At 34.7% G+C, this 27,451-nt stretch overlaps 1 protein-coding gene and 1 pseudogene across 1 annotated transcript in view; one reads left to right on the top strand and one right to left on the bottom strand.

The window, feature by feature from the left end:
- STXBP5L (syntaxin binding protein 5 like) overlaps positions 1 to 27,451 on the top strand; it is a 360,126-nt gene that overhangs the window by 163,874 nt on the left and 168,801 nt on the right. Inside the window, exons 9-11 of the mRNA XM_039248873.1 lie at positions 2,877 to 3,000; positions 18,236 to 18,314; positions 25,523 to 25,677. Of these exons, the coding sequence (XP_039104804.1) occupies positions 2,877 to 3,000; positions 18,236 to 18,314; positions 25,523 to 25,677 (358 nt within the window). The remainder of the gene's footprint in view (positions 1 to 2,876; positions 3,001 to 18,235; positions 18,315 to 25,522; positions 25,678 to 27,451) is intronic.
- On the bottom strand, positions 12,547 to 13,086 carry LOC120242895 (annotated as a pseudogene).

Raw genomic sequence — 27,451 nt, 5'->3', positions numbered from 1 at the left:
ACCTGAACTCTTGATCCATATATCTAACAATCTATCAAATAAGCCCAGATAAATATCTCATTGACACTGAATTTACATTTAAAAACCTAACCCTTGCTTTGTGTTCTCTTTTTCAGTTTTTAAATTTTGATTATCCTAGTTTGTAACCTTCAGAGTCATATTTGGTCTTTTTTGTTTATATATCATGTGCTATCAGTTTTATAGTCTCTTGATTCTGTTATATTGTCTGTCATTCATTTCCTCTGTTTTTCATTCCCACATTCAATGTTCTAGTCTAGGTTGTTATCTTTTGCCTACAAGACTATGGTAGCCTTTTAACTAATTGCATTTCCTCTGATATCTTACCTTTTCAGGTAAGATATCTTTCACTAACAAGATTATTATTTTAAGACATAGATCATTTAATTCTCTACCTCAGAAACTTTGAATGTCTCCCAATTATCAAAAGTACAAAATCTATATTCCTTGACAGGAGATTTAAGATCCCAATGTTATCTTTTCCCTTTAGTTTAATGCTATGAATCTTCATAAGCACTCCTCACACTTCAGGCATATTACTGTCTCCTAAACACACCATTTATTTTCCACCTCCTAGCCTTTGTTCCAGCTAATCCCTTATCATGAATTCCCTTCTTTCCTCTTTTGCATATCAAAATCCTATTACCTTTTTAGCCACTGAACTGCTATTTGGACTACCTACCTAGCTCCTTGATGAATAGCCATTGATGAATTGAAAGGTTTGTTTTGTAAAGCCAACATGATTTTCAGAAATAACTATATGAATTTACTCCCACATTAGCTGTGACATTTTTGTTTCATTACATCAATATTTCTAAATAATCACTCACAGCAAAAACCCTCAGAGTTTGACATGAGGATAACATTGTAATACCTTGAGTAGCCGCTGTTTTTCCTCTTTCCATATTTGTATCTGCTTTTTTGGGTTTCCTTTTTCTTTTTTGTTGTTGACCGCCAAGTTGACCAAACTAGCTAGTGGTTTATCTTCCATATTTTATTTTCTATCTTTCTAAATTCTTCTTGTATTAGTTATATTATATTTGGGTGGGTTTTTGTTTGTTTTTTGTTTTGTTGGGTTTTTTTTTCAGAACACTTAAAGTCCTTTTTTTAAGAAAGGAGTAGGGTATAATCAAATTAATAGAAACTGGATACTTCTCCATTAAATCTATTCAAATGCCAGCTCTTTACTAATGTATTATTTGACACTCTCTAATAACTAGCTGGTTTTAGATGGCCATTCTTACCTATAAGCATATATTAAGTAAGGTACTTTATGATACTTAGACTTATTTTGCTTTTATGTTGTAGCTATTATTTTTGTATTTGTCTTCCCTATTAGGTAGAAATTCAGTAAAATAGGAAGAAGGGTTAGGGTTGGAGATGATCTCTCTGCCTCCATCATTCATAGCAAAGTAGTCTGAGAGAACTTTATGTTGACTGAGTTTCATCAAGTTAACACATTTCCCTTGAGCCACCTACAAAAGTGAGAATGAGCAAAAGAGAAGATGAAGAGTGTTTTCCTCCAATTGCCTCTACTGAACCCTGGCAAAAAAAAAAAAAAAAAAGGCTTATCTAGTAATGAACAGAGAAAATTAGTCCAGAGTTTCATGGTATCTTTTTCATTTAATTAAATCTTACTTATCTTGAGGTACAGCTCATATCCTATGTTCTTTTATAATATGTTTAATGATTACTCTAGCCATCAGTTATCTATAACTCTAATAATACTGTTAGGAAAACAAACAATAAATTAGTTTTAAATACTAAATATCTTAGTATATGGCGTATATGTGTGTATACAAATATAAACCTAAAAATAAAAGTTCCAAATAATAACTATTATTAATATTCATTTATTTCAGTCTTCCTATCTTGTGATTTTGAAATTTCCTTTAAGGAAAGGGTAATGTTATATATATCCATTCAGCTTTTATGTCTACTAGAGCTTCCCTTTATTGTGCTTATTAGCACATTATCAAAAGTCCATATAAACTTTATCATTTAGAAAGAATACCAAGCTGTGGAAATATGTGATAACATTGTTATTCATTCAACAGATGTTGAATATCTACTTTATACAAGGTACTGTGGGAATAAAACAATATGTGAAACTGGAATAATTATTTTTTAATTTTATGTATTTCACACAGAGAGAAATTAGAAATATAAAAAAAATTTTAAACCCTTCTTCTTTAAACCCTAAATTACCAAGCCAATTAAATAATTTATGACAGAGCCAATATGGTAAAATGATTGAGACTGTGACTTTTGTGGTTAGACAGCCCTTGGCTTTGAATTGTGTGACCTGAACAAGTATATCAGTTTCTGTAGGCCTATTTCACCATGTGCAAGTTGGAAAAAATAATACCTTTTTAATAAAATTAATGGAGTTAATATAAATAAAGTGTTTGCTAAGGGGTCTGGCACATAGTATGCCTTCAGATGGTAGCTCTTATGTAAATTATTTTTTTAAATTGGCTACTTTAAGTGGAATTAGGCCTCTACCTTTCCAGAAGTTATCTTCAGATAACCTTGTTACTTTAATGTAAATAATTTTTCAAATAATCATATAGGATACAGGGAGGACACAGAATTTACAACAAAAAGTTCTAGGATATAATGATATTATTAAATGTACCTAACTTTTATCTCAGGAGATTATTTTTTATAGTCTTCTATAAGGCTATGGAGGACTGAAGCCAAAGATAGTATGATCTGGGCCAGAAAAATTATGCATGTTTATTAAGTGTTGTTGCTATAATAATTTTATCTTAGAATACCATTCCTTTGGAATATAGAATGCTATAACATATCAACTTTTTCCCCCCTCTACTTGTTTTTAATTGCTATTTCATTAGGCTATTCATTCAATTGATTGGCATCATGAGGGCAAACAATTCATGTGCAGCCATTCAGATGGTAGCTTGACTTTATGGAACCTGAAAAGCCCAAGTCGTCCTTTCCAGACTACAATTCCACATGGTAAGGTGTATGCTTTCCAAGGAAATAAATTCTGGAGATATAGTGCCTAGAATTGAAACAGAACATGTGGTATCAGTGTGTTTGGAAGAAAGTAGTGGATTGTAGCTTCTGATTGTAAATACCTCTTTATACCTCCTTCAAATTCCCACATTATACTCCAAACTTTCTGTACTCGCCCCTCCCCTATCTATTCACTTTCTCACTTTGTGATACTTATATAGAGAGCTTTCCAACCAAAACTGAATGATGGATGGTTGATATATCTGAAGCACAGGAGATAATTTAGAAAATTTGGCCAGTTTTAAGGGTTAAGGAGATAGTGAGAATGACACCATATAGACCTGACTTTCAGACCTAATTCCTAAACTGGTTTATAGTTTGTCATTTTCTAGACTCTCTCACTCACCTCTGTTTCTACCATCTGATTCCATTAAATTATGAAAACCATGGTTTTCATTGTAGATTGTATTTCTTATTATCTTCCTTATCAAAAGGATGTATTTAAGGTTTATATTGTACCTGTCTACCTAACTGGGCAGAATAAAAAGTTCAAATGTATGAATGTCTTTTATTCAGATGACCATATTATTTCTTAAAATATTGGTAGTGATCTGAGTTCCATGTTTACATTATGCCAATAGTTGTTTATAAAAATAGGTTAAAACCTAGCAGTTTTTCAAACACAGTCTACTTTATAGTTTCTGAGCATTTATTATAGTGTCATTTAGAAAATTTTTAATATGATGTTTTTTTATAATGGATGACCCATAAACCACAAGATGCCCTTATGCCATCTTGGGTTGGTCTGTCTTTTTTTGTACCACATGTACCTGTTCCATTTACAAATTATTAAATTATTACAACATTTAACCTAGCAGCTTGTCTTAGGGATTACTTTGCATTTACTCACTTACTTTCAGATGCTTCATTTACAGATTGTCATTATAGAAAACTTGGGTAGGTATTTGCTATACCTCCCACTCAGATTTAAATATTTGTTTCTATGATGTGTTTACTTTTTCTCCTCTCCCTCCCCCTAAAATCCTTATGTCTTTTATTTGTGTGTAACATGATTTATTCATAAATTTTCTGTTTACTTCTATTCATCTCAAAAGTCAACTTCTATACAAGTTCTTTTTGGCTGGATTATATATTTAATACTTTCATGTGTTTCACCATATCCATATTTATCAGTTAGAGTTGTTTTCTGTATAATTAGCCCTAAACAATATGGGAAATGAGGCACTGATCCCCATGCAGTTGAAAATCTACATATGTATAACTTTTGACTCCTCCAAAATACATCTAATAATGGCATACTATTGACTAGAAGCCTTATGATAAACAGAGTCAATTAATACATATTTTGTATGTTACATGTATCATATACTGTATTCTTATAATAAAGTAAGCTGGAGAAAAGGAAAAGAAAAGAAAATCATAGAAAGAAGAGATACATTTGTGTACTGTATTTATCTTAAAAAAATCTATTCTTTTGAATTGCTAGGTATTTATCTTGAGAGAGAGAGGGAGGGAGGGGCAGAGAGACAAAGGAGAGAGAGAATCCTAAGCAAGCTCTGTGCTGTTAGTACATAGCTTGACTTGGGGCTCAACCCCACACATCATGAGATCATGATATTAATTTTATTAAAAATTTGCAATTTCATTAATATTCAATTTGAAGTATTTTGTAATTTTCCTTTGACATGAGTCACACATTTGTTTTCTAATTTCTAAAAATGTGTTTTGTTATAGATTTGGAAATTAACTGTAATCTGAGAATGTGGCGTGATACTAGCTCTGCAAAATTTACTGTGATTTGCTTTATAATTATACATACACAATTAATTACCATAAAGTTCCAAGTATGCTTGAAAAGAACACATTTCCTAACACAAAGGTCAAACTTGAAATTGTGTTTGCTTTGTATTTTAAATCTTTGTTAAGTTTTTATTGTTTGATATTTAATTTTGAGAGAGGTAAGTTAAAATTCTATTATTATGGATTTTCCCCTGAAACTCTGTTCATTTCTGCTTTATAGACTTTAAAAATTAGTTAGGTCAAGGTGGTTAATAGTATTAATCAGATCCTCTGATTTTACTAATACTTGAGTATTTCCTTCCATTTCTATTTTTTGGAACACCTTGAGAAGAATGGGTATTAACTCTGTTTTAAATGTCTGGTAGAATTACCCAAGGAAGCCATCTGGTCCAGGGCTCTTATTTGTCAGGAGATTTTTGATTTCTGATTCAATTTCTTCACTAGTTTGGATCTGTTCAGATTTTCTTTTTCTTCCCGTTTGAGTTTTGGTCGTGTGTGGGTGTTTATGAATTTGTCCATTTCTTCCAGGCTGCCTAGTTTGTTGGCATATAATTTTTCATAGTATTCCCTGATAATTGCTTGTATTTCTGAGGGATTGGTTGTAATAAATCCATTTTCATTCGTGATTTTGTCTATTTGGGTGCTCCTTCTTTTCTTTTTGAGAAGCCTGGCTAGAGGTTTAACAATTTTGTTTATTTTTTAAAACTGACTCTTGGTTTCATTGATGTGTTCAACAGTTGTTTTTTTTTTTTTTTTTTTTTAATTCTGTATTGTTTATATCTGCCCTGATCTTTATTATTTCTCTTCTTCTGCTGTGTTTGGGGTGTTCTTGCTGCTCTGCTTCTAGTTTCTTTAGATGTGCTGTTAGATTTTGTATTTGCACTTTTTCTAGTGTCTTGAGATGGGCTTGGATTGCAATGTGTTTTCCTCTTAGGACTTCCTTTGCTGGATTCCAAAGAGTTTGGGTTGTTTTATTTTCATTTGTTTCCATATATTTTAAAATTTCTTCTCTAGTTGCCTGATTGGCCCATTCATTCTTTAGTAGGGTGTCCTTTATCCTCCATGTTTTTGGAGGTTTTCCAGGCTTTTTTCTGTGGTTGATTTCATGTTTCATAGCATTGTGATCTGAAGGTGTGCAAAGTATGATCTCAATTCTTTTATATCTGTTGAGGATTGCTTTGTATGTGGTCTGTCTTGGAGAATATACCATGTGCACTCAAGAAGAAAGTGAATTCTATAGTTTTGGGATGTAGAGACATAAATATATGTCAACTCAATCTGGTCCAATGTATCATTCAGGGCCATTGTTTCTTTAGTGATTTTCTGTCTAGTTGATCTATCCAATGCTGGAAGTGGAGTATTAAAATCCCCTGCAATTAGCACTTTCTTATCAATAAGATTGCTTATGTTTGTGATTGTTTTATATATTTGAGTGCTTCCAAATTTGGTGCACAGACATTTATAATTGTCAGCTCTTTCTGATGGAGAGACCCTATAATTATTATATAATGCCTTTCTTCATCTCTTGTTACTGCCTTTACTTTAAAGTTCAGTTTGTCCGACATAAGTATGGCTCCTCCAACTTTCTTTTGACTTCCAGTAGCATGGTAGATATTTCTCCATTCCCTCACTTTCAATCTGAAGGTGTCCTCAGGTCTAAAATGAGTCTCTTGTAGACAGCAAATAGATAGATCTTGTTTTTTTATCCATTCTGATACCCTATGTCTTTTGATTGGAGCATTTAGTCCATTTACATTCAGTTATTATTGAAAAATATGGGTTTAGAGTCATTGTGTTCTCTGTAGAATTCATGCTTGTAGTGGTATCTCTGGTACCTTGTGTTCCTTGCAACATTTCCCTCATAGAGTCTCCTTAGGATTTCTTATAGGGTTGGTTTAGTGGTGATGAATTTCTTCAATTTTTGTTTATTTGGGAAAAGCTTTCTCTCTCCTTCAATTCTGAATGACAGGCTTGCTGGATAGAGGATTCTTGGCTGCATATTTTTTCTGTTCATCATATTGAAGATTTCCTGCCATTCCTTTCTGGCCTGCGAAGTTTCAGTAGATAGATCTGCTACTACTCTTATATGTCTACCTTTGTATTGTTAAGGCCCATATATCCCTAGCTGCTTTCAGAATTCTCTCATTATCCTTTTATTTTGCCAGTTTCACTATGATATGTTAGGTAGAAGATGCCGATTCAAGTTACATCTGAGAGGAGTTCTCTGTGCCTCTTGGATTTCACTGTCTGTTTCCTTCCCCAGATTGGAGAAGTTCTCAGCTATGACTTGTTCAAGTATTCCTTCAACACCTTTGTCTCTCTTCTTTTTCTTCTGGAATTCCTATGTTACGGATTTTGTTCCATTTGATTGCATCACTCAGTTCTCGAATTCTCCTTTTGTGCTCCTGAATCAATTTATCTCTTTTTTTCTCAGTTTCCTTTTTTTCTGTAATTTTATCTTCTAATTCACCTATTCTCCTCTCTGCTCTTCAATCTGCACAGTGGCCGCCTCCATTTTATTTTGCACCTCATTTATAGCATTTTTAAATTCATCATAAATATTTTTAAGATCCATGATCTTTGCAGCAATGGAATCTTTGCTGTCTTCTATGCCTCTTTCAAGCTCAGCGATTAATTTTATGACTATTGCTCTTAATTCTTGTTCAGTTATGTTGCTTATATCTGTTTTGATCAATTCTTTAGCTGTCACTTCTTCCTGGAATTTCTTTTGTGGAGACGTCTTCCATTTCATCATTTTGACTAGCGTTCTGTCTCTTGCAAGTTTTAAAAGCTTGTTATGTGCTCTGCATCTGCAAGTACTGCTGTATTAAAGGAGGTTCATACACTGTCCAGGGCCTGGCCATTCAGGAAGTGTTTTTTAAGGGTGTCACTTGCTCTATATTGTTGTGACTTTGGTTATTTTATTTCCCTACTCGTAGTGATGTACTAGACTCCCCACCATGTGTGCTTTGGTTTGTGTCTTAAAGTAGCCCTGTAATGGAAAAAAGACAAACAGACAAACAGGGAACGTGAACATGCAAACACACAAAGAAATCAAACAAGCTAGCAAACAGACCAAAAAAAAACCAAACCCAACAATAAACAATAAATAAAAGACAGTCCTAAAGCATAAAATGAGAAATCCCAGCCACAAATAAAAAGCAGGGTGGAGGCGGTGCTGATGGAAGAACATATACAAAGAGGAAATGAAAGAGGTGGGGATAAGTAGAAAATGAACACTGACCAGGCATAGAGACTAAAAGGCTTAATCTGGAGAGAAAAAAAGGACAATATGGAAGGAGGCGAGGAGAAAGAAATGAAGATAATATTACCTAGAGAAACTACATGGCCTTATTATTCCAGAGAGAGAGAGAGAGAAAACAAAGTAATGAAGGAGGTGTAGAACATGCATTAAAAGGATGGATTAAATACATCTGTTTAAGCAATCCAATAACCAGAGTAACCAGCCTAGAGGAGAGGAGGTAAGAAAAGGAAGAATATATCTGAATAACAAGAATTCACCTAGGGTTAATCCAGGCAATGCAGCAGTGCTGGAGGAGGGAACCATCTGTTTCTGCAACATCTATTCAGCTCCTGCAGATAAGAAGCTACCCAGTGCAGATGGGCATGGTTTGGTGTAGGCAAGTCCTGTCTCTACTGTGGGCTCAGTGGACCAATCCATGAGGCCCTGACTTGGTGGTTGTGGAGAGAAAATTGGTGACACCCCACCCCAGTCCCTTCTCCATGGACCGGGTGTCCCAAATCACTCCTTTGGACCTGGCCTCACTGTACCGCAGGCACAGACAAGGTGGGACATCTCCTATGCTCATGTCCAACTGCGTTTCAAGCTCCCATTCCATGCCCGTTAATGATGCCACCCAAAGTGTAATCCCACGAGCCGCAGCACTTCAGCACAGGACTGTGCCCTTGTGGTACCACTGAACGCGGAGGGTACTCCCCTCGTCCCCAGGCACAGGAACAGGGGAACCAGCCCCAGTCCAAAGAAAGCTCCACAGTTAGAAATGGGATGATAGAACCCCTCTCCATTCTGGTCTGAGGTTTTTCTCTTATCCAGATACAATCCTACTTTTCCCCAGCTGCTCTTTCTCTTCCCTTTGTCCCTCGACAGAAGGGGATCCTTCCCCTCCACACCTCCGTGTTCCAGCCCTTTCTTTTTTTTTTTTATCTCCCTCAGTTCCCAATCACACACTTATGAGTCTGCCTTCCTAATAGACTCTGTCTTCTTTCCTCCCAGATTCATGGAGTTCAGAGTCCTTTGGCTTCAGCTCTTCTTTGAGAGATGCGGGTGGAAAGTACGGAGCCCCCTACTTCTCCGCCATGTTGAACCCATGACCTTACCTTCCTTTATCTAAAAATTCCTCTCTTTTTTGCTTTTATTCTTGAAGAACATTTTTGATGTATTTAAATTCCTGGGTTGACAGTTTGTATGTGTGTGCTTGTTTTTAAGGTGCCGAACACTTTTAAAATGTTCCACTGTTTTCTGCTTTACAGTGTTTCTAAATGAGAATGTGTGGTGTTTTGACTTTTGATTCCCTTGTATATAATTTGTCATTTCCCATGGCTACTTTCAAAATTTTTATAACTTTTATTTTCAACAATTTGATTATAATATGCCTAGATTTTTTCCTTCAAATTCATTCTGTTTAAGAGTTACAGAGCTTCTTACATTTAGAAATTTATATCTTTCACAAAATTGGGGAAACTTTCAGCCTTTTATTTTTTTCAAATGTGTTTTTCTGTTCCATCCTCTCTCTACCTCTCTTTCTGGAACACTAGTTACATGTCTGGTAGAATTTTTGGTATTATCCCACATGTTTCTGGGTTTCCATTTTTGTTGTTGTTGTTAATCACTTTTTATCTGCATTTCAAATTGGATAGTTTCCATTGATCTTTTTCCTCTATAATCTTCATTTCCTAAACTGGGAAACCATATCTAGATTCATTATTTTGCTACAAATCAGTATTTTCTATGTTATAGAAGTAAGCTTTGTCTGAAACACAGATTATTGGACAGTAGTGGGAAAAGAGGGAAGCTTTTCTTCTAGGAGTTTTATGGCTTTAGGTCTCTCATTTAGGACTTTTATCCATCTGCAGTTTATTTCTATATATGGTATGAGAAAGTGGCATAGTTTTATTCTTTTGCATGTAGCTGTTCAGTTTTCCTAACACCATTTTTTGAAGAAAATTGTTATCTTCCCATTGGATGTTCTTGCCTCTTTTGTCATAGATTGACCATATAAATATGGTTTGTTTCTGGGCATTCTATTCTCTTCCAGTGGACTATGTGTCGTGTGTGTGTGTGTGTGTGTGTGTGTGTGTGTGTGTACCATGTTTTCATTATTACAACTATGTAGTAAATCTTGAAATCTGGAATTGTGATACCTCTAGCTTTGTTCTTCTTTCTCAAGACTGCTTTGGCTATTTGGGGTCTTTTGTGGTTCCATACGAATTTTAGGATTGTTTGTTCTAGTTTGGGGAAAATGCTATTGGCATTTTGATAGGAATTGCATTGAATTTGTTGATAGATCTGGGTAGCATGGATATTTTAATGATATTCTGTCAGTACATATGCATGGGATATCTTTCTATTTGTGTTGTCTTTAATTTCTTTTATCACTGTTTTATAGTTTTCAGAGTATAGCCTTTCACCTCCTTGGTTATGCTTATCCCTAGATATTTCATACTTTTCAGTCCAATTGTAAGTGGGATTGTTTTTTTTTTTTTTTTTAGTTTGTTAGTTAATTTTTAGTGTGTAGAAAAGCAACAGATATTTTCATATTAATTTTGTATCCCAAAACATTACTGCATTAATTTGTTCTAACAATTTTCTTCTTGTTTGACTGCTGGAACTAAGACTTCCAGTATTATGTTAAAAAGTAGCAAGAGTGGACATCCGTGTCTTGTCCTGATCTGAAAGGAAAAGCTCTGTTTTTCACCATTGAGTATGATGTTACCTGCAGATTTTGTTATATATTACTTTTATAATGTTGAGGTATGTTCCATCTAAACTCATTTTGCTAAGAGTTTTCATCATGAACTGATGTTGAATTTTATCAAATACTTTTTGCACATCTATTGGGATAATCTTATTACTTTTATCCTTCATTTTGTTAATGTGATGTGTCACATTGAGTGTTTTGCATATAATGAATCATCCTTCCATCCTTGGAATAAATTTCACTTGATGATGGTGAATGATCCTTTTAATGTGTTGCTAATGCAGTTTGTTAATATTTTGTTAAGAAGTTTTGTATCTGTGTTCATCAGGGTTCTTGCCCTATAGTTTTCTGTTTAGTAGTGTCTTTGGTTTTGTTATCAGGATATTGTTGACCTCATAAAGTGTATTTAGAGGCTTTCCCTTTTCTTCTATCTTTTGGAACAGTTTGAGAAGAATAGATATTCACTCTTCTTCAAATGTTTGGTGAATTCACCTGTGGATCAGTCTGGATGTGGACTTTTGTTTGTTGGAAACTTTTTGATTATCTGTTGAATTTCATTACTACTAAATGGTCTGTTTAGATTTTCTATTTCTTCCTGATTCATTTTTGTAAGTTTCTATGTTTCTAGGAAGTTATTTATTTCTTCCAGGTTGTCCAGTTTGTTGACATATAATTTATTTAGTAGTTTCTTATAATCCTTTGCATTTTTCTTCAATGTCAGTTGTTACTTATCCTTCTTCATTTCTGATTTTGCTTATTTGGGCCCACTTTCTTTTTTGTTTGTTTGTTTTTAATGAGTCTGGCTAAAAGTTTATCAACTCTGTTTATCTTTTAAAAAAAAACAACTCTTCATTGAGTTTTCTATTGACTTTTTAGTATTTATTTCTGGTATTATCTTTCCTTCTACTCACTTTGGGCTTTATGTTTTTTCATTTTTATCTATCATCTATCTATCTATCTATCTATCTCTCTATCATCTATCTATCTATTTAAGTTTATTTATTTGTTTTGAAAGAAAATGAAAGAGAGAGAGCACAGGAGGGGTAGAGAGAGGGAGAGACAGAGAATCCCAAGCAGGCTCTGCACTGTCAGCACAGAACCCGATGTGGGGCTTGAACTCATGAACCATGAGATCATGACCTGAGCTGAAATCAGGAGTCAGATGCTTAACCGACTGAACCACCTAGGCGCCCAGGCTTTGTTTTTATTTTCTAGTTATTTTAGGTTTATGGTTAGATTGTTTATATGAGATTTTTCTTGTTGATTGAGGTAGATCTGTACTGCTCTAAATTTTCCACTTAAAACTACTTTCACTCCCTTAAAGATTTGGACCACTATATTTTTATTTTTATTCTTCTCCATTTATTTTTAAAATTTCTATTTGGTTTCTTCATTGACCTATTGGTTCTTAGTAGCACATTGGTTAGCCTCCATCTGTTTGGGTTTTTTTCCACATTTTTCTCTTGTTCTGATTTTGTAGTTTTTATACTGTTAATGGTCAGAAAGGATGTTTGATATGATTCCAGTAATCTTAAATTTATTGAGACTTGTCTTGTGGCCTAACATGTGGTCTGTCCAGGAGATGTTTCTTGTATACTTGAATAGAATATATATTTTGTTGGTTTTGGATGTTCTATATATTTCTGTTAAGTCATTCAAAATACCATTTCCTTATTGATTTTCTGCCTGATCTGTCCACTGACGTAAGTGGTGTGTTATAGACCTTTACTATTATTGTATTACTGTAAATTTCTCCCTTTATGTCTTTTTTTTTTTTAAAGTTCTCAGTTAGTTTATTAATCCTCTCATGGAAAATCTGCAAAAACACCAGATAGTCACTGCAGAATCTTTACTCCTTCTGTTGTCCAATCTCCAGCTCACTTCTTTTTGCCAGCACCAACATTGGCTGTTGCAGTTCCCCTGACTTTCTTCATTCTGTTCTTGCGTTCCTTTCGCTGTTTTCTGGATGTCTTTTTCTTCTCATACAGGCCATGTCTTGCAAGTCTATGTTTGGGTTCATTTTTCTTTGCATAATCCAAGGAATCATAAATCATGCCAAAGCCAGTTGTCTTGCCACCTCCAAAATGGGTCTGAATCCAAACACAAAGATGACATCTGGTGTGGTCTTGTACATTTTGGCTAGTTTTTCCCGAATCTCTGTCTTAGGTACTGTTGCCTTTCTGGGGTGAAGAACATCAATGACCATCTGTTTCCGCTGAAGTAGTTGGTTGGTCATGAACTTCCTGGTCCAGATAGTTACTGTGTCGTTCATGATGGCGGCAGAGCCTCAAGCAGCCAGGGAGGAAAAGAGCTCCCTTTATGTCTTTTAATACTTGCTTTATTTGGGTGCTGCATTGTTGACTACATAGATATTTATAATTGCTGTATCCTCTTGTTGGATTAACCTCTTTATCATTGTCTTCTTTGTCTCTTGTTACAGTTTTTGCTTTAAAGTCTATTTTGTTTATTGTATCCATTTTTTTTTACTTCTATTTGCATGGAATATCTTTTTTATCCTTTCACTTTCAGTCTGTATGTGTCTTTAGGTCTGAAGTGAGTCTTTCATAGGCAGCATATAGATGGGTTGATCTTGTATTTTTATTTATTCCACCACCCTATGTCTTTTGATGGGGGCATTAGACCATTTACATTTAAAGTAATTACTAATAGGTATGTACTTTGCCATTTTGTTCATTGTTTTCTGGTTGTTTTTGTAGTTCTCTGTTCTTCTTCTCTTGCTCTCTTTCTTTGTGATCGACATCTTTCTTTGGTGTAATTACTGGTTTTCTTTCTCTTTATTTTTTGTGTATGTATTAGAGGTTTTTTGTTTGTTGTTACCATGAGTTTCATATATAACATTCTAAGTATATAGCAGTATATATTAATTTGATAGTCACTTAAGTGTGAATACATTCTGAAAGAATTTTATTTTATCCTTCCTTTTGTATTTTATGTATATTATCATAATCATATCTTTTTATTTGTGTACTCCCTAACTAATTTTTTAGATGTAATTAAATATATTACTTTTTTCTTTTGACCCTCTAACTAGCTTTTTAAGTGATTGCTCTATTAGATTTGCTTTTACTCATGACATTCTTTTCCTTAGATTCATGACATTTTTTTCCCCTGTAGTAATTTTCTTCTAACTATGGCTTTATCTTTTCCACTTAGAGAAGTTTCTTTTTAACATTTATTGTAAGTCCAGCTTACTGGTGATGAACCCCTTTAATTTTTCTTTGGGAAATTCTTTATTTCTCTTTCAATTCTGAATGATAACTTTGCTAGATATTATTTACTGTAGGTTTTTTTCCTTTCAGTACTTTGAATATATCATGCCACTTGCTTCTGGCCTGCAACATTTCTGCTGAAAAATCAGTTGATAGCTTTATGGGGCTTCCCTTGTACATAAGTAGTTGCTTATTGCTTGCTGCTTTTAAAATTCTCTTCATTTTTAATTTTTGACATTTTAATTATTATGTGTCATGGTGTACACCTTTTAGATTAGTCTTGTTTGCAACTTTGCTTTCTGAACCTGGATGTCTTTTTCCTTTCCCAGGTTATTAAAGTTTTCAGCTATCATTTTTTTTCAGATAAGTTTTGTCCTCCTTTCTCTCTCTTCTTCTGGGATGCCTATAATGAGAATGCTTGTTTGTTTGATGCTGTCCAAGGTATCCTTTAACCTATCCTCATTTTTTACAATTCTTTTTTCTTTTGCTGTTCAGGCTGGTTGCTTTCCAGTGCCCTTTCTTTCAGGTTACTTCTGCATCTTCTAATCTACTGTTACTTCTCTCTTGTGGATATTTCATTTTAGTTATGACATTCTTCAACTCTAATGATGCTTTTTATATATTTAAATTCATGTTAAAGTTCTCACTGAGTTCATGTACTTTTCTCTCCTGTGCATTCAGCATCTATATGACCATTACTTTAAACTCTTTTTCAAGTAGGTTGTTTATCTTTGTTTCATTTAGTTCTTTTTATGAGGTTTTGTCTTCCTCATTTGTTTGAAACAGATTCTTTTGTCCTCATTTTGCTTGATTTGTTTCTGTGAATTATGTGGAACACCTACTTCTAAACTTGAAGGAATGATCTTGTGTATTGCCATCCCCTGTGTAGACTGTAAGAGACTGGTGATTTTGGTTGGCTGGCTGGAGCTGTGGCTATTGTGTACTCTGGGTCCTGGGGCACTCTATGCTGGGACCTCTCTGGTGGTATAGCTGAAGCTGAAATAGGTGTGGGCCAGGGTGACCAGAGGACTCTCCACACAGAGTGCTGTGTCACAACAGCTGAAGCTAAAGTGGGTATAAGCTGTGTTGGGGGGGTATATGGGACCCTACACATTATACACTCTAGTAGGAAGACTGAAGCTGAAGTGGGTACAAGCTGGGATGTCCCAGGGCTCTCTACACAGAGAGAACCCAGGCAGGATAATTAAAACTGAAGTGGGTACAAGATGGGGCAGAGGGCTTCTGGGGCTTTCCATGCTGAGGGTGCCCTGGCAAGATGGCTAAAGCTGAAGTTGGTGCAAGTTGGTGTATCCCAGAATGATTCATGCAGGGGGAGCCCTGGTGGGGAGACTGGAACTGAAGCAGAGTGAGAGCTGGATGCAGGGGCTAGGGGCGGTGGTCCTAGGGTTCTCCATGCAATGGGTGCCTGGTGAACTATCTGGAGTCAACATGACATGGGCCTGGAGTGTTCTGGAGTGCTTTGCACATGTATCACTTTGGCAAAAGGGCTGTAGCTGTAGTGAGCACTGATCAGGAGTATTCCAGTGTGCACACAATGGTTCTGTCTTGGTAGGATGGCTGGGGCTTGTGTGACCTACCTCACTGAGGTAGTAGGCTAGCTAGGGTGCCTGGATTCTATTCTTGTGCAAGCTATCGAAGTGCTTGTCCACTTGGAGAGAATTTCAATAGCTACCTTGCCATATGGTGGAAGTTCTAGGGGTTGATCTTTTATATGCTAGTTGCTTTTTTTTTTTTTTAATGTTTATTTTTGAGACAGGGACAGAGCCTGAGTGTGGGAAGGGCAGAGAGAGACACACACACAGACTCTGAAGCAGGCTCCAGGCTCCAAGCTGTAAGCACAGAGCCTAACTCAGGGATCGAACCCATGAACCGTGAGATCATGACCTGAGCTGAAGTCGGACATTTAACTGACTGAGCCACTATATGTTAGTTGCTTTTTTAAATTGTGACCTTTTTCTTTGTCCCAGGTCATCAAAGGCTGGTATGTGCTAGGGGCCCAGGGTTCGCCCAGGCGGCAGGCCAGCTATGGCACCTGAACCCTGCCCCCATCTTCACTATTAAGTTGGAGGGGGAATCATAGACAGTGGTGCTTGCCAGTTCCTCTAGCCCTAGGAGAGTTTTAGTCCCCCTCCCATTTGGCAGTGTTCTAGGGCTGGTTCCATTCTATTGTAGTTGCCCTTTAAACCATAACAAAAAATTACTTTTGATGTTTTTTTAATTTCTTTCTGGGAGAGAGAGAGAGTACAGCGTGAGCAGGGGAGGGTCAGAGAGAGAGGGAGACACAGAGTCCAAAACAGGCTCCAGGCTCTGAGCTAGCTGTTAGCACAGAGCCCGACACGGGGCTCAACCCATGAATCGTGAGATCATGACCTGAGCCGAAGTCGACACTTAACCAACCGAGCCACCCAGGCGCCCCATAAATTTTTTTTTCTATGCCTCAGGACAGATAGTCTGCTTCTGGTCCCTTAGTTCTATCCCTCCCCACTATAGTTCACATCATTGGGGGTGGAGTTTCCCTTTGTTTTTCCCTCTTTTGTGCTTTTCTCTTTGTGGTCTATTTTTTGTTATACAGAAGCTGTTCAATCGGCCCTCAGTTCTTCAGGAAGAATTGCTCTGTAAGTAGGTGTAGATTTGGTGTGTCTGTGGAGGGGATGTGTTCAGGGTCTTCCTATGTCGTGATCTTGGACTGGGACTCCCAAGGTCTATCTTACAATGCTTAATCTAGCTTCTAGAATGTCATCTGAAAAAATCTGGAAATTCTTCTTTCATAAAATGAAACCGTAATATTCTTAACTACTGCTTCATGTACCCCTACTATTCTCAACACTTCATGTCTATCACTTATTTATTTATGGTGAGATTTATTTATTTGTTTGTTTGTTTGTTTATTTATTGTTAGTTTTATATTTGTTTTGCTTAAGCTAGTAAATTTTAAGCATCTTGGTGGTTATCTCTTTTTACCCTGCCATTTAGTATAGTCCTTTGAACATAAAGAGTAGCAATAAATGCAATTTTTGATGACAATTTTTACGTGACATATAAACATATTTCAATTACTGACAGTCAATGAATATAACTAAAGTTGAAAACCTTCAGCCAAAATTAATTATTGGAGATGGAAATTGAAGTAAATTATTAATTAATTTAGTTACAATTCTTTTTTACTGGAATCTGTGCATGATACTGATATGTATCGATTGAAAAACAGTAATGGTTTCATTATATATACATGTGTGTATATATACACACCTGTATACATGTATATATAGCAACTGCAAATATACTATTTTGATTTAATTAATGGCTTAGCCATTATTAGACAAGCACTGGAGGAAAAAGATATCAACTGAGGAGAAGGGGTCTCTTTCCTTACAGTGCTATTTCCTTCAGTTTTCTTTATTCCTATGTGTTACCCAAACCAGTAATCACCAACCAGTTGTTCCTCCCCAGACCCACTGTTCAGGGTGAGTCCCTGAGCCAAGGTTCTCTCTTTGTAAAGCATCATGATCTACATATTATGTCAGCAATTCTTTTTTATATAGAATATAGATACTTTAAAATCTGTTTTTACAAAGTGAATACTTATGACCAATATTTTAAAAAATTTCTTCAACGTTTAGTTTTGAGAGAGACAGACAGTACATAAGTGGAGGTGGGGGGACAGAGAGAGAAAAGGAGACACAGAATCTAAAGCAGGCTCCAGACTCTGAGCTATCAGCACAGAGCCCGATGCTTGGCTCGAATTCACAAACTGTGAGATCATGACAAAAATGCAATTATTTTGATAGTCTATCATAAGTTTTAAATGGCAAATCTTTCTGCATGTGAAAGTAGGGATTTTCATAATAATGCACTTCATTATGCAGCTAAGTATGTGTGTGTATGTGTCTTCAATTTTAAAGTTGTTTATCATAAAAGTTAAAGTAACTATATAAGACTAGATTTATGAATGGAGAATATAAAACAATACAGATATAAGTTTACAAATAACTTTATTGCTTATATAGCAGTCAATTATTAGGCTTCAACAAATTGTTTACAAATTCAACAAATATGTTTGGATGCATAGAACTGAGTTTGCTCTACTATGAAAAAACACAAAACTACCTTTTTTTCTTTATATTCTTTTAGTCAAACTTTTGAAATTATCATGGATGAATAGAATTTAAATATGGTTTAACAAAATCCTTTTTTTTTCCTTAGGAAAAAGTCAAAGAGAAGGAAGAAAATCTGAATCTTGTAAACCAATTCTTAAAGTAGAATACAAGACCTGTAGAAGCAGGTATGCATTTTTTACGTTGGGGAATATGGGAAATTATATAAGAAAGAGAGACAGGAAATGCAAATAACCTTTGATGTTTGTGTATTATTTAAAGTTTTACATAATTATGTAAGTATATTAATGGGCTATATCCTCTTCATTTATGATAATGGTTCTTATTGTTTAATAGGAATATCTATGATGTTATTATAATGAATATTACAAATAGCAACTGTTAATTATTTTAACTTTCTCTGAATATTCAGATGAGTATTATGTACATTAATTTTAACAATGTAGGACTTTTGGGCCAAACACATTACAGGTAACGATCATTCCATTTTATTAAGCAGAAACATACCTATTAGCATTTACATGATAGAATTAAATACATTACCAAGTTTCTGTACTTTAGGATTTTACATTCTGAAATTGGAAAGATTATAGTTAGTTGGAAAGATAAATAGTTATGTATATTATATATTAACATAATAAAATAGTACTAAATTTAAGACATAAAAATTGAACAATAATATATAATAAAGTTTTATCATGTATACATAGCAGTCTTATCCTGTAAATCAACAGTGTTCTTTTCACTTACAGTAATTATTAGTGGTAATATTCTCATCTAGAATTACTATAATTATAAATCTTACCTAAACCTTAATTTTATTTCAACTCTGAGTTGGATAATTCTACTTTATATTACTTATATGTTCACACTGGTATGTATTCTCAGTATTATAGCTACATTTAATCCATATTAATTTAGACTCTTATAATTAAACAATTAAAACATTTTAAATTTAATTACTAAGGATGGAAACATTTTACGTATGTTTTATGTGTATCAAAACATGTGCATATTATATATGGAAACATGTTACAAAAATGCATATATTATTATATACATATATTAGTAGTTATTAATTATCCCTACATACTACACACTTGTTTAGTAGAAACTTGTTTAGTTTACTAAAATGAAAGAGAATATTGTCTGCTTTTGAATCTGTTATGGTCTAGTAGAGGAAATAAGGCCATAAACTAGTGGTTTACATGTAACATGTGAGGTGCTTTTATGAGAGCACAGCAAAAGGACATTTAACCCAGCCTAGAGAGAGTGGGGAAGAGAACAGTGAAGAGAGATTAGTAAAATTTTTCTTGGGAAAAGAAATACCTGAGATGGGCTTAAGTGATGATAGGATGGTGGCACACAAAGAGATGAAAGGGTGAACGTGCAAAGATTCCTCAGGAAAGGGTGATTGCGAAGAGAAGAGAATGAGGAATTCAAGTGTAAAATACCTTATTAAGATCCTTGCCATACACTCTGTCTCCCTCAAAAAACTAAACTAAAAAAGGGGGGGGGGCTGCCTGTGTTATTTAGTCGGTTAAGCATTGGACTCTTGATCTCATGGTTAGTGAGTTTGAGCTCTGCATTGGACTCTGTGCTGACGTTGTGGAGCCTGCTTGGGATTCTGTTTCTCTCTTTTTCCCTTCCCCACTTGCACCATCTCTCAAAAAACAAACAAACAAACAAAAAGATCCTTACCAAATAGAGTAGGATAGTTATGTGACCTTGAAATTTAACTTTTTAAAATTTTATTTCCTCATCAATTATACCTATCTAATTATGTTGTTTGTGAGGAATAAATAAAATTATGCATGAAGTTTGTACTGTCATAAGTTTACATGAGTGGCATGTAATGGATTTCTTAATAGAAAGAAATTAATCATTGTCATCATCCAAGCCATGATATTTCACATTGTTAAAATTATCCCACTGATCCTAATGATTTATTTGAGTAATTTGTAATCCAACTTTGTGTATAAATAATTCAGATTTCTAATGTGAAATAATTCTATATTGTAGATAATAATTACTGTCATCCCACTTACTGTGCACTTTAGTACATTGTGCGTGATTGTTGTGATTACTACGATATTTTAAAAAGTCACATCTAAAAGCAGTGGTTCCATCGTTCAGAACACAAGGAGACTAAACAGCAGAGGAGATGCTGAAGAGTACTGAAAGGTATTACAGCAAATGAGCCATAGTCTTCCAGTGAAAATAAATAGCTATACTTCTGCTCCACCTAGTATACAGTAAAAACTTTGTGAAGTCAAAAATTGGGATGGCTGTGGCAGGAGCAAGAACTTTAAGAAGATCACTATCAAATATGTTGCAGCAATAAGGCCTCTTAAAGGATTGCATAGGTAGCAGATGCAAGGGGATTGTTTTCTGCTTAATTTATCTTAGATCAGCCATTCACAAACTGGTTTTATTTACATTTCTAGGGATGAACAACCATTCTGCTTAGAAATCATTGGTCCCCACTCAATAATTTGCTTACTGTTGCCCCAACCCTGATGGTCCCCAGGCTTAATAAACTGATCCTCTTCAAAAAAAGGAATAATGATCTTTCTACCTGCTACCCCTAGCATTCTCAAATTCTCTGCAGTTAATAAAACTATTTTCTGCTAGTCTTTTAATCCCTTTTAATCATGGCCACCTACTGATAGACTCATGTGTAAAGTTTTCTAAGCCTCGGTGTATACATCTGTTAAATAAGAATAAGAGTAGTTTTCTCATTGGGGTAGCATAAGGATTAAATACAATAAAGCAAGTAAAGTTCTCCACATAATACCTGGAACGTTATAAATATTCAACAAGTGTTATTTTAATATGTATCATATTATATTGCACAAGTTATCGTTTATCTTGTTGCTTTCATGTAGACAAATTCTTTTTACTCATTCAACAATCTGTTTTTTTTTTCTTAAATAGTTTATTGTCAAGTTGGTTTCCATATAACACCCAGTGCTCATCCCAACAAGTGCCCTCCTCCATGCCCATCACCCCCCTTCCCCTCTCCTCCACTCCCATCAGCCCTCAGTTTGTTCTCAGTATTCAAGAGTCTCTCATGGTTTGCTTCTCTCTCTCTCTCTCCCCAACTATTTTTTCTCTTCTCCTCCCCCATGGTCCTCCATTAAGTCTTCTTAATCCACCTATACATGCAAACATATGGTATCTGTTCTTCTCTGCCTGACTTATTTTGCTCAGCATTCCACCCTCAAGTTCCATCCATGTTGCTACACATGGCCAGATTTCATTCTTTCTCATTGCCATGTAGTATTCCATTGTATAGATAAGCCACATCTTTTGATCCATTCGTCAGTTGATGGACACTTAGGCTCTTTCCATGACTTGGCTAATGTTGAGAGTGCTGCTATGAACATTGGGGTCCATGTACCCCTATGCATCAGCACTCCTGTATTCCTTACATAAATTTATTTGTCCTTATATTTTGCCAGTTTCACTATGGTATATCGTGCAGAAGATCGATTCAAGTTACGTCTGAGGGGTGTTCTCTATGCCTCTTGGATTTCAGTGTCTGTTTCCTTTCCCAGATTGAGGAAGTTCTTTGCTATTATTTGTTCAAGGACTCCTTCAGCTCCTTTCCCTCTTTCTTCCTCTTCTGGAATTCCTATGATACAGATATTGTTCCGTTTGATTGTATCACTCTGCTCTCGAACTCTCCTTTCGTGTTCCTGGATCAGTTTATCTCTCTTTTCCTCGGCTTTCTCTTTTTCTTAATTGTTTCTTCTAATTCCCCTATTCTCCTCTCTGCCTCTTCAATCTGTGCATTGGATGCCTCCGTTTTATTATGCATCTCATTTATAGCATTTTTTAATTCATCACAACTATTTTTAAGCTCCATAGTCTTTGTAGCAATAGTTTCTCTGTTGTCTTCCATGCCTTTTTCAAGCCCCGCGATTAATTTAATGACTTGTTCTGAATTGTTGTTCAGTTATTTTGCTTATCTGTTTTGAGCAGTTCTTTAACTGTCATTTCTTCCTGGAATTTCTTCAGAGTAGAGTTCTTCCATTTCATCATTTTGGCTAGCTTTCTGTCTCTTGTTGTTTTTAAAAGCTTGTTATGCACTCTGCACCTGCGAGTACTGCTCTATTAAAGAAGGCTGTCCAGGGCCTGTCCGTTTAGGAAGTGTTCTTTGAATGGTGTCTCTTGGTCTCTCTTGTTGAGACCTTGGTTATTTTATTTCCCTACTCATAGTGGTATTTGGGACTCTCCACCATGTGTACTTAGGCTTGTTTCTTGAGGTAGTCCTATAAGGTTGTTTTCTCCCAAACTCCTGGGATTCTGTAAGGGTTCCTATGGCTTCAGGCCTTCTCCATTTGAGAGATGGGGGTGAGTGAAATATACGGAGCTCCCTACTTCTCTGCCATCTTGCCTCCCCATTGAGAAAAAATTTTAATGCTTTTTACATTATATTTATTTTACAAATTGTACAGCAAAATAGACTTTTTTCTTTTGGTGTCAGTACTATGGATTTTAACACATGTATAGATGCCTGAAAATCATCATCATGATAAGAATACATTTCCATATCCTTAAAATTCTCTGATGCTATTCCAAACAATCACACTTTTCTCCCCTCGTAACCCCCAGCAACCATTGATCTGTTCACCATCACTATAGTTTTGCCTTTTTGAGATGTCATATAAATGCATTTACATATATTGTAACCTTTTAAACCTAGTTTCTTTACTCAACATAATGCCTTTGGAATTGAAGTTGTTGTCAATAATTTTTAATTTGTGTTAATGTTGTCTTTATGTATGAAGAAACTATTAATTATATCTATTTATTTATTTTGCAATAACCCATCTGATCAGTATACCAAGAAACATTTGTATTAAGTAATAAAGGAGGCAATTTACTGTGGTATAGTGCTTACGAAATTGTGTTTCCCTTTGATCACTACTATATTCATGACAAACTAGGAATCTGTAATCAAATACATTTGAGAGATCTGAGAAATTCTGCATTATATAAAAGTAAATTGGATTCTTTACTATGCAGTTTCTTAGAATCTTTACTTAGAATCTATATGGCCTGAATTATAAAATTTCAAAAGGGAGATATGGTTTGCATGTGTTTATCACATTATTAAATTAAAAAATTTTTTCAGAACATTTATTAGGTTATGTACACACTTTTAGAAACATTAGAAGTGAAAGCATGGACTTTGGAGTCTGAATTTGAATCCTTATTCTGCCACTCAATAGCTGCTTCACTCTGAACAAGTTCACCTGCATTAATCCCTGACTCCTTATCAGCATAGGCAGTATAGATCAGTGTTTAGGAGAATAGGCTTTGAAATCTTACATCTCCATTTTCTTTTGGGTTTTTCTGCTTAGTTGCTATTTAACCTCATTAATAAAATGAGGATTATACTTATGAGGATTTAATGTGATAATAAAGTATCTAATGCAATTATTTATGAGTGGTTTCCTGAACATTTTCCTGAGGAAATAACTTTTTACAGAGAAGTGCATATATATATCAGCAACTAACTTTAGACCCAATGTTTTCTGATGCAGTCATAAGAGCAGAAAAGGTTTTGTTCCAGAATTAGAAATGACATATTTTCCAGTGTGCTTGCCAATAAAGGGAGAGTAAACTGCTTCTTAACCTTATTTGGATTAGTACTAGGAGATGAGAGTTTATACTTTCATGTGGAAAAACTTGATGTCTAGGCCTTATTAATATTTGGAGCAATTAAGCTCAATATGTATGGAAAGATAATATGTTCTCCAAATCATGACACTTGTTATAAAACAAAGCAACACAAAAAGGTGCAAAAACACATACTGATTTCATTAGAAGTGATTTTTAAATCTGGAGAGAAGTCTTAATAATATAAGCATTTATTTAATAGGAAAAAATGTTGCTTAATACTGACATTGCTAGGTTGGTAATATAATATGCCAAATTACTGAAGTGAGACTAACTCACTTCAAGTGATTCAGGACTTCAGAAGAATAAATTAGAGGGGAGCCTGGTTGGCTCAGTCAGTTAAGTGTCCAAATGCGGCTCAACTCATGATTTCACTGAAGTTCAAGTCCCACATAGGGTTCTGTGCTGACAGTTTGGAGCCTGAAACCTGTTTCAGATTCAGTGTCTTCCTCTATCTCTCTGACCCTCCCCCACTCATGTTCTGTTTTTCTCTCTCAAAAATAAGTAAACATTTTTTAAAAATTAAATAAAAAATAAATTAGAGCACTTTTTCTTATTTACCTTACAACTTTAATATTTATGTTAAACCATTAAGACAGAATTATAAACAAAAATTAGTATAAACATTTTATATGTAGGTTTTAATGGAAACTTTAAGAGCTCTTTTTGTTGTTGTTATATAGCCAGCATAAGATTAGCAAATATTCCATTGGTAATGTTTGATGCTATGTACAGTACAAAGTGAAAGAGAAAGGGAAATTTATGGAGTGATTTCTAGAAACTAGTTGATTCTTTGGTGAATAAATGGAAGTAAATTATGTAGAGAAGCATATGTTCTCAAATAATTTGGTAAAATTAGTGTCTAGTTCTTTTTAAAAATTATTTTGGAGAAGAATATTTTGTGTTAGTATTTACTTATTGAAAATACTTCATCAACGTATTTTCTTTTATATATATAAACTAGAGACATAGATATTACTTTGAGTAAAGTGAAAAATTATGACACTATTTCATAACTTTCTTACAACTGTAATATTTTATAGTCATCTCACCCTTGCCTTAAAAATTTGATGTTAGTTTTATTAAATAGAACTGGCTGACCCAAGGTAAATTTGAGAAGATCACATTTTTTGTTTTTTCTACCTTTTATCATAACTCTTTTCCTACAGAAAATCCATTATATAGAATTTTAATGTTACCTTCTACCACTCTCTGGGATTGTTACTTTTGCATTTCATCTTATATTGAAATTTACCTCTTTTGTCCCTTAGGAATTTTGGACCCCACATGCCAAATGGCTAATATAATAAACTAACATAGCTTAATATTCTAATGGTACTAATACAGAGTTTTGGGAATCAACTAATATATGTGAAGATGTCCTTTTCAGTCAACGAGCACCTTTACCCCCCTTCAGCCCTCCTACCTTTTCCCTAACCCACCTCAACACCTTTAGACTGATTCATTAGTAATTTTAATGGTGAGAACTTACCTCCATAAAAAGGGATATGGTAGAATAGTAAGTCATCTGGTTGAAATATTTTGGGCCAGGACAGATGTTTTCTCTCTGACAAATTATATTGTGTATAATTCTCACCAAACTTGTTCTTCATTAGCTCAGTCTGTGATAACTGTATCATCTTAAAGGACCTCTCAATCTCATTAACTTTTTTTTTCTATGTAGTGAACCATTCATAATATTTTCTGGTGGATTGTCCTATGACAAAGCTTGCAGAAGACCAAGTTTAACCATCATGCATGGAAAAGCAATCACAGTGCTTGAAATGGATCATCCTATTGTTGAATTTCTTACTTTATGTGAAACACCATATCCAAATGGTAAGTAACAAAAATGAAACTATTAATGTTGAAAATAATTTCTCCAATAAGGTCCTAATAAAATTAAGCTTAAATATTTTTAGTTTTGGCAGCTGACATCTTCTGTGGTACAACACTGAGCTACAGGTGCTGGAGCAGGTTCTGCAACTGTACCTACTTGACAAACTGGAAGTAAGACAGATGTAGTACAGCAGTGCTGGAGTTTCAGGTTCTTATGTCAGGTAAGTGCTTTAAACTTTGATAAGGATGGTGGAAGCTGAGCTGGGAGGGTCCGATAGGGGTCCAGGGTGAAATCACTTGGGGAAACTGAGGTCTCCTAATAGCCTCTCCTAGACCAGCTCCACCCATCCATTCCAGTGCTAATCAAAGTTAAAGCACTTACCTGATATCAGTGATCTGTAACTCTGGTGGTACTGCATCTGTTTCACATCTGGCTTTGCTTCAGATGCAACTGCAGCACCTCTGATTACTCTAGGATTGCTGATGTGTGGTTAGTGATTTATTTCAATTATGAGAATAATTAGAAGGGCCTTTGGGGGAAGAGATGCATCCTGAATATAAAGACTCTTTATAAACATAAAAGCTTATGTGCAAACTACATAATGAAATCTAACAGTAATGAAATATTTTAATAATGAAACCTAAAAATTAAGAAGGATGACACATAAAAAGTAAAATATGAGTTTATGATTAAAACAACACAGTATGTATGTATATACATATATATAACTACAATTTTTCAAGAGGGAATATTTAAAAGGAGGAACTCTAGACTTGGAGACACAGTACTTGGCTTTATAATTTAGCCCTGTCAGTCACTAGCTAGGTGAACTTGGGTAAGTCACTTTACTTTTATTAGTTCGGCTTATTATTTTTAGAAAGAGAATAATAATATTGACCCCACATGATTATTGGGAGGCCAAAATGAGCATACTGTGTAACTATGAAGATCTATTAATTATTTTATTACAACTCTATTAGTTTTCTTAAAATGTTTAGTTTCATATTTAAAGACGGGATAAATCGATATGGAATATCAGTATGGCACTTTATTTCCAGGGCTGTTGGGCCAGACAAGTTACTTGTGTTAATCAATCAACAAATATTTATTGGATGCCTCTATGGTCTCAGTACTGTAAGGACTTACTGAAAATGTAGATGAAGTATGAAGCTGATCTCTGATATCAAATCACATAAAATCTGGTTGGATGAGGGAGATAATTATGACTTAAGTTTAAAAAATATACCACTGAACTGAGCTATATGGGTTTGAATATAATTTATAGACTAGTCAGAGTCAATGACAAATTTTCATGCAAAGCTGCATGGAAAAAGGATTTAGATAGGCTTTGAAGAAAGACCTGACACTTGAAAAGGATATTGAGTAAAGATTTTCAAATTTGTAAGGGTTTCTATGATGAGATCAATTTATGAAAAAAAATTGGAAACCTTTTTGAGATATTTGGAGATAGAGAGCAACAGTGGAATTTTGAGAAAATATTAAGATGAAAGAAAGCAATTTCTTTAGTAAAATTTGCCCAAAAAGAATGTGTGGGCCTGAAGAAAAACTGAAATCTTAATTTCCAGATTACAGCTGGGTGGTGTTTGTAGCAATGTTCATTAACATGGTCAAGATCTAAAACACTGCTACCTGTAAGAATAGAAACAGGAAACTCATTGAATTTGGACACCAATTAGGTTTAGAGAGCAACATGATAGAGAAGTCAAAGATAACATTTTAAGAATAATGGTTTCATCTTCAGTAACTACAGTT

Source organism: Hyaena hyaena, unplaced genomic scaffold, assembly GCF_003009895.1.
Source record: "Hyaena hyaena isolate Hyena2069 unplaced genomic scaffold, ASM300989v1 scaffold_321, whole genome shotgun sequence".
Lineage (NCBI taxonomy): Eukaryota > Metazoa > Chordata > Mammalia > Carnivora > Hyaenidae > Hyaena > Hyaena hyaena.
Note: the sequence above shows the minus strand (reverse complement) of the source record. Positions and strands in the feature narration are given on the sequence as shown.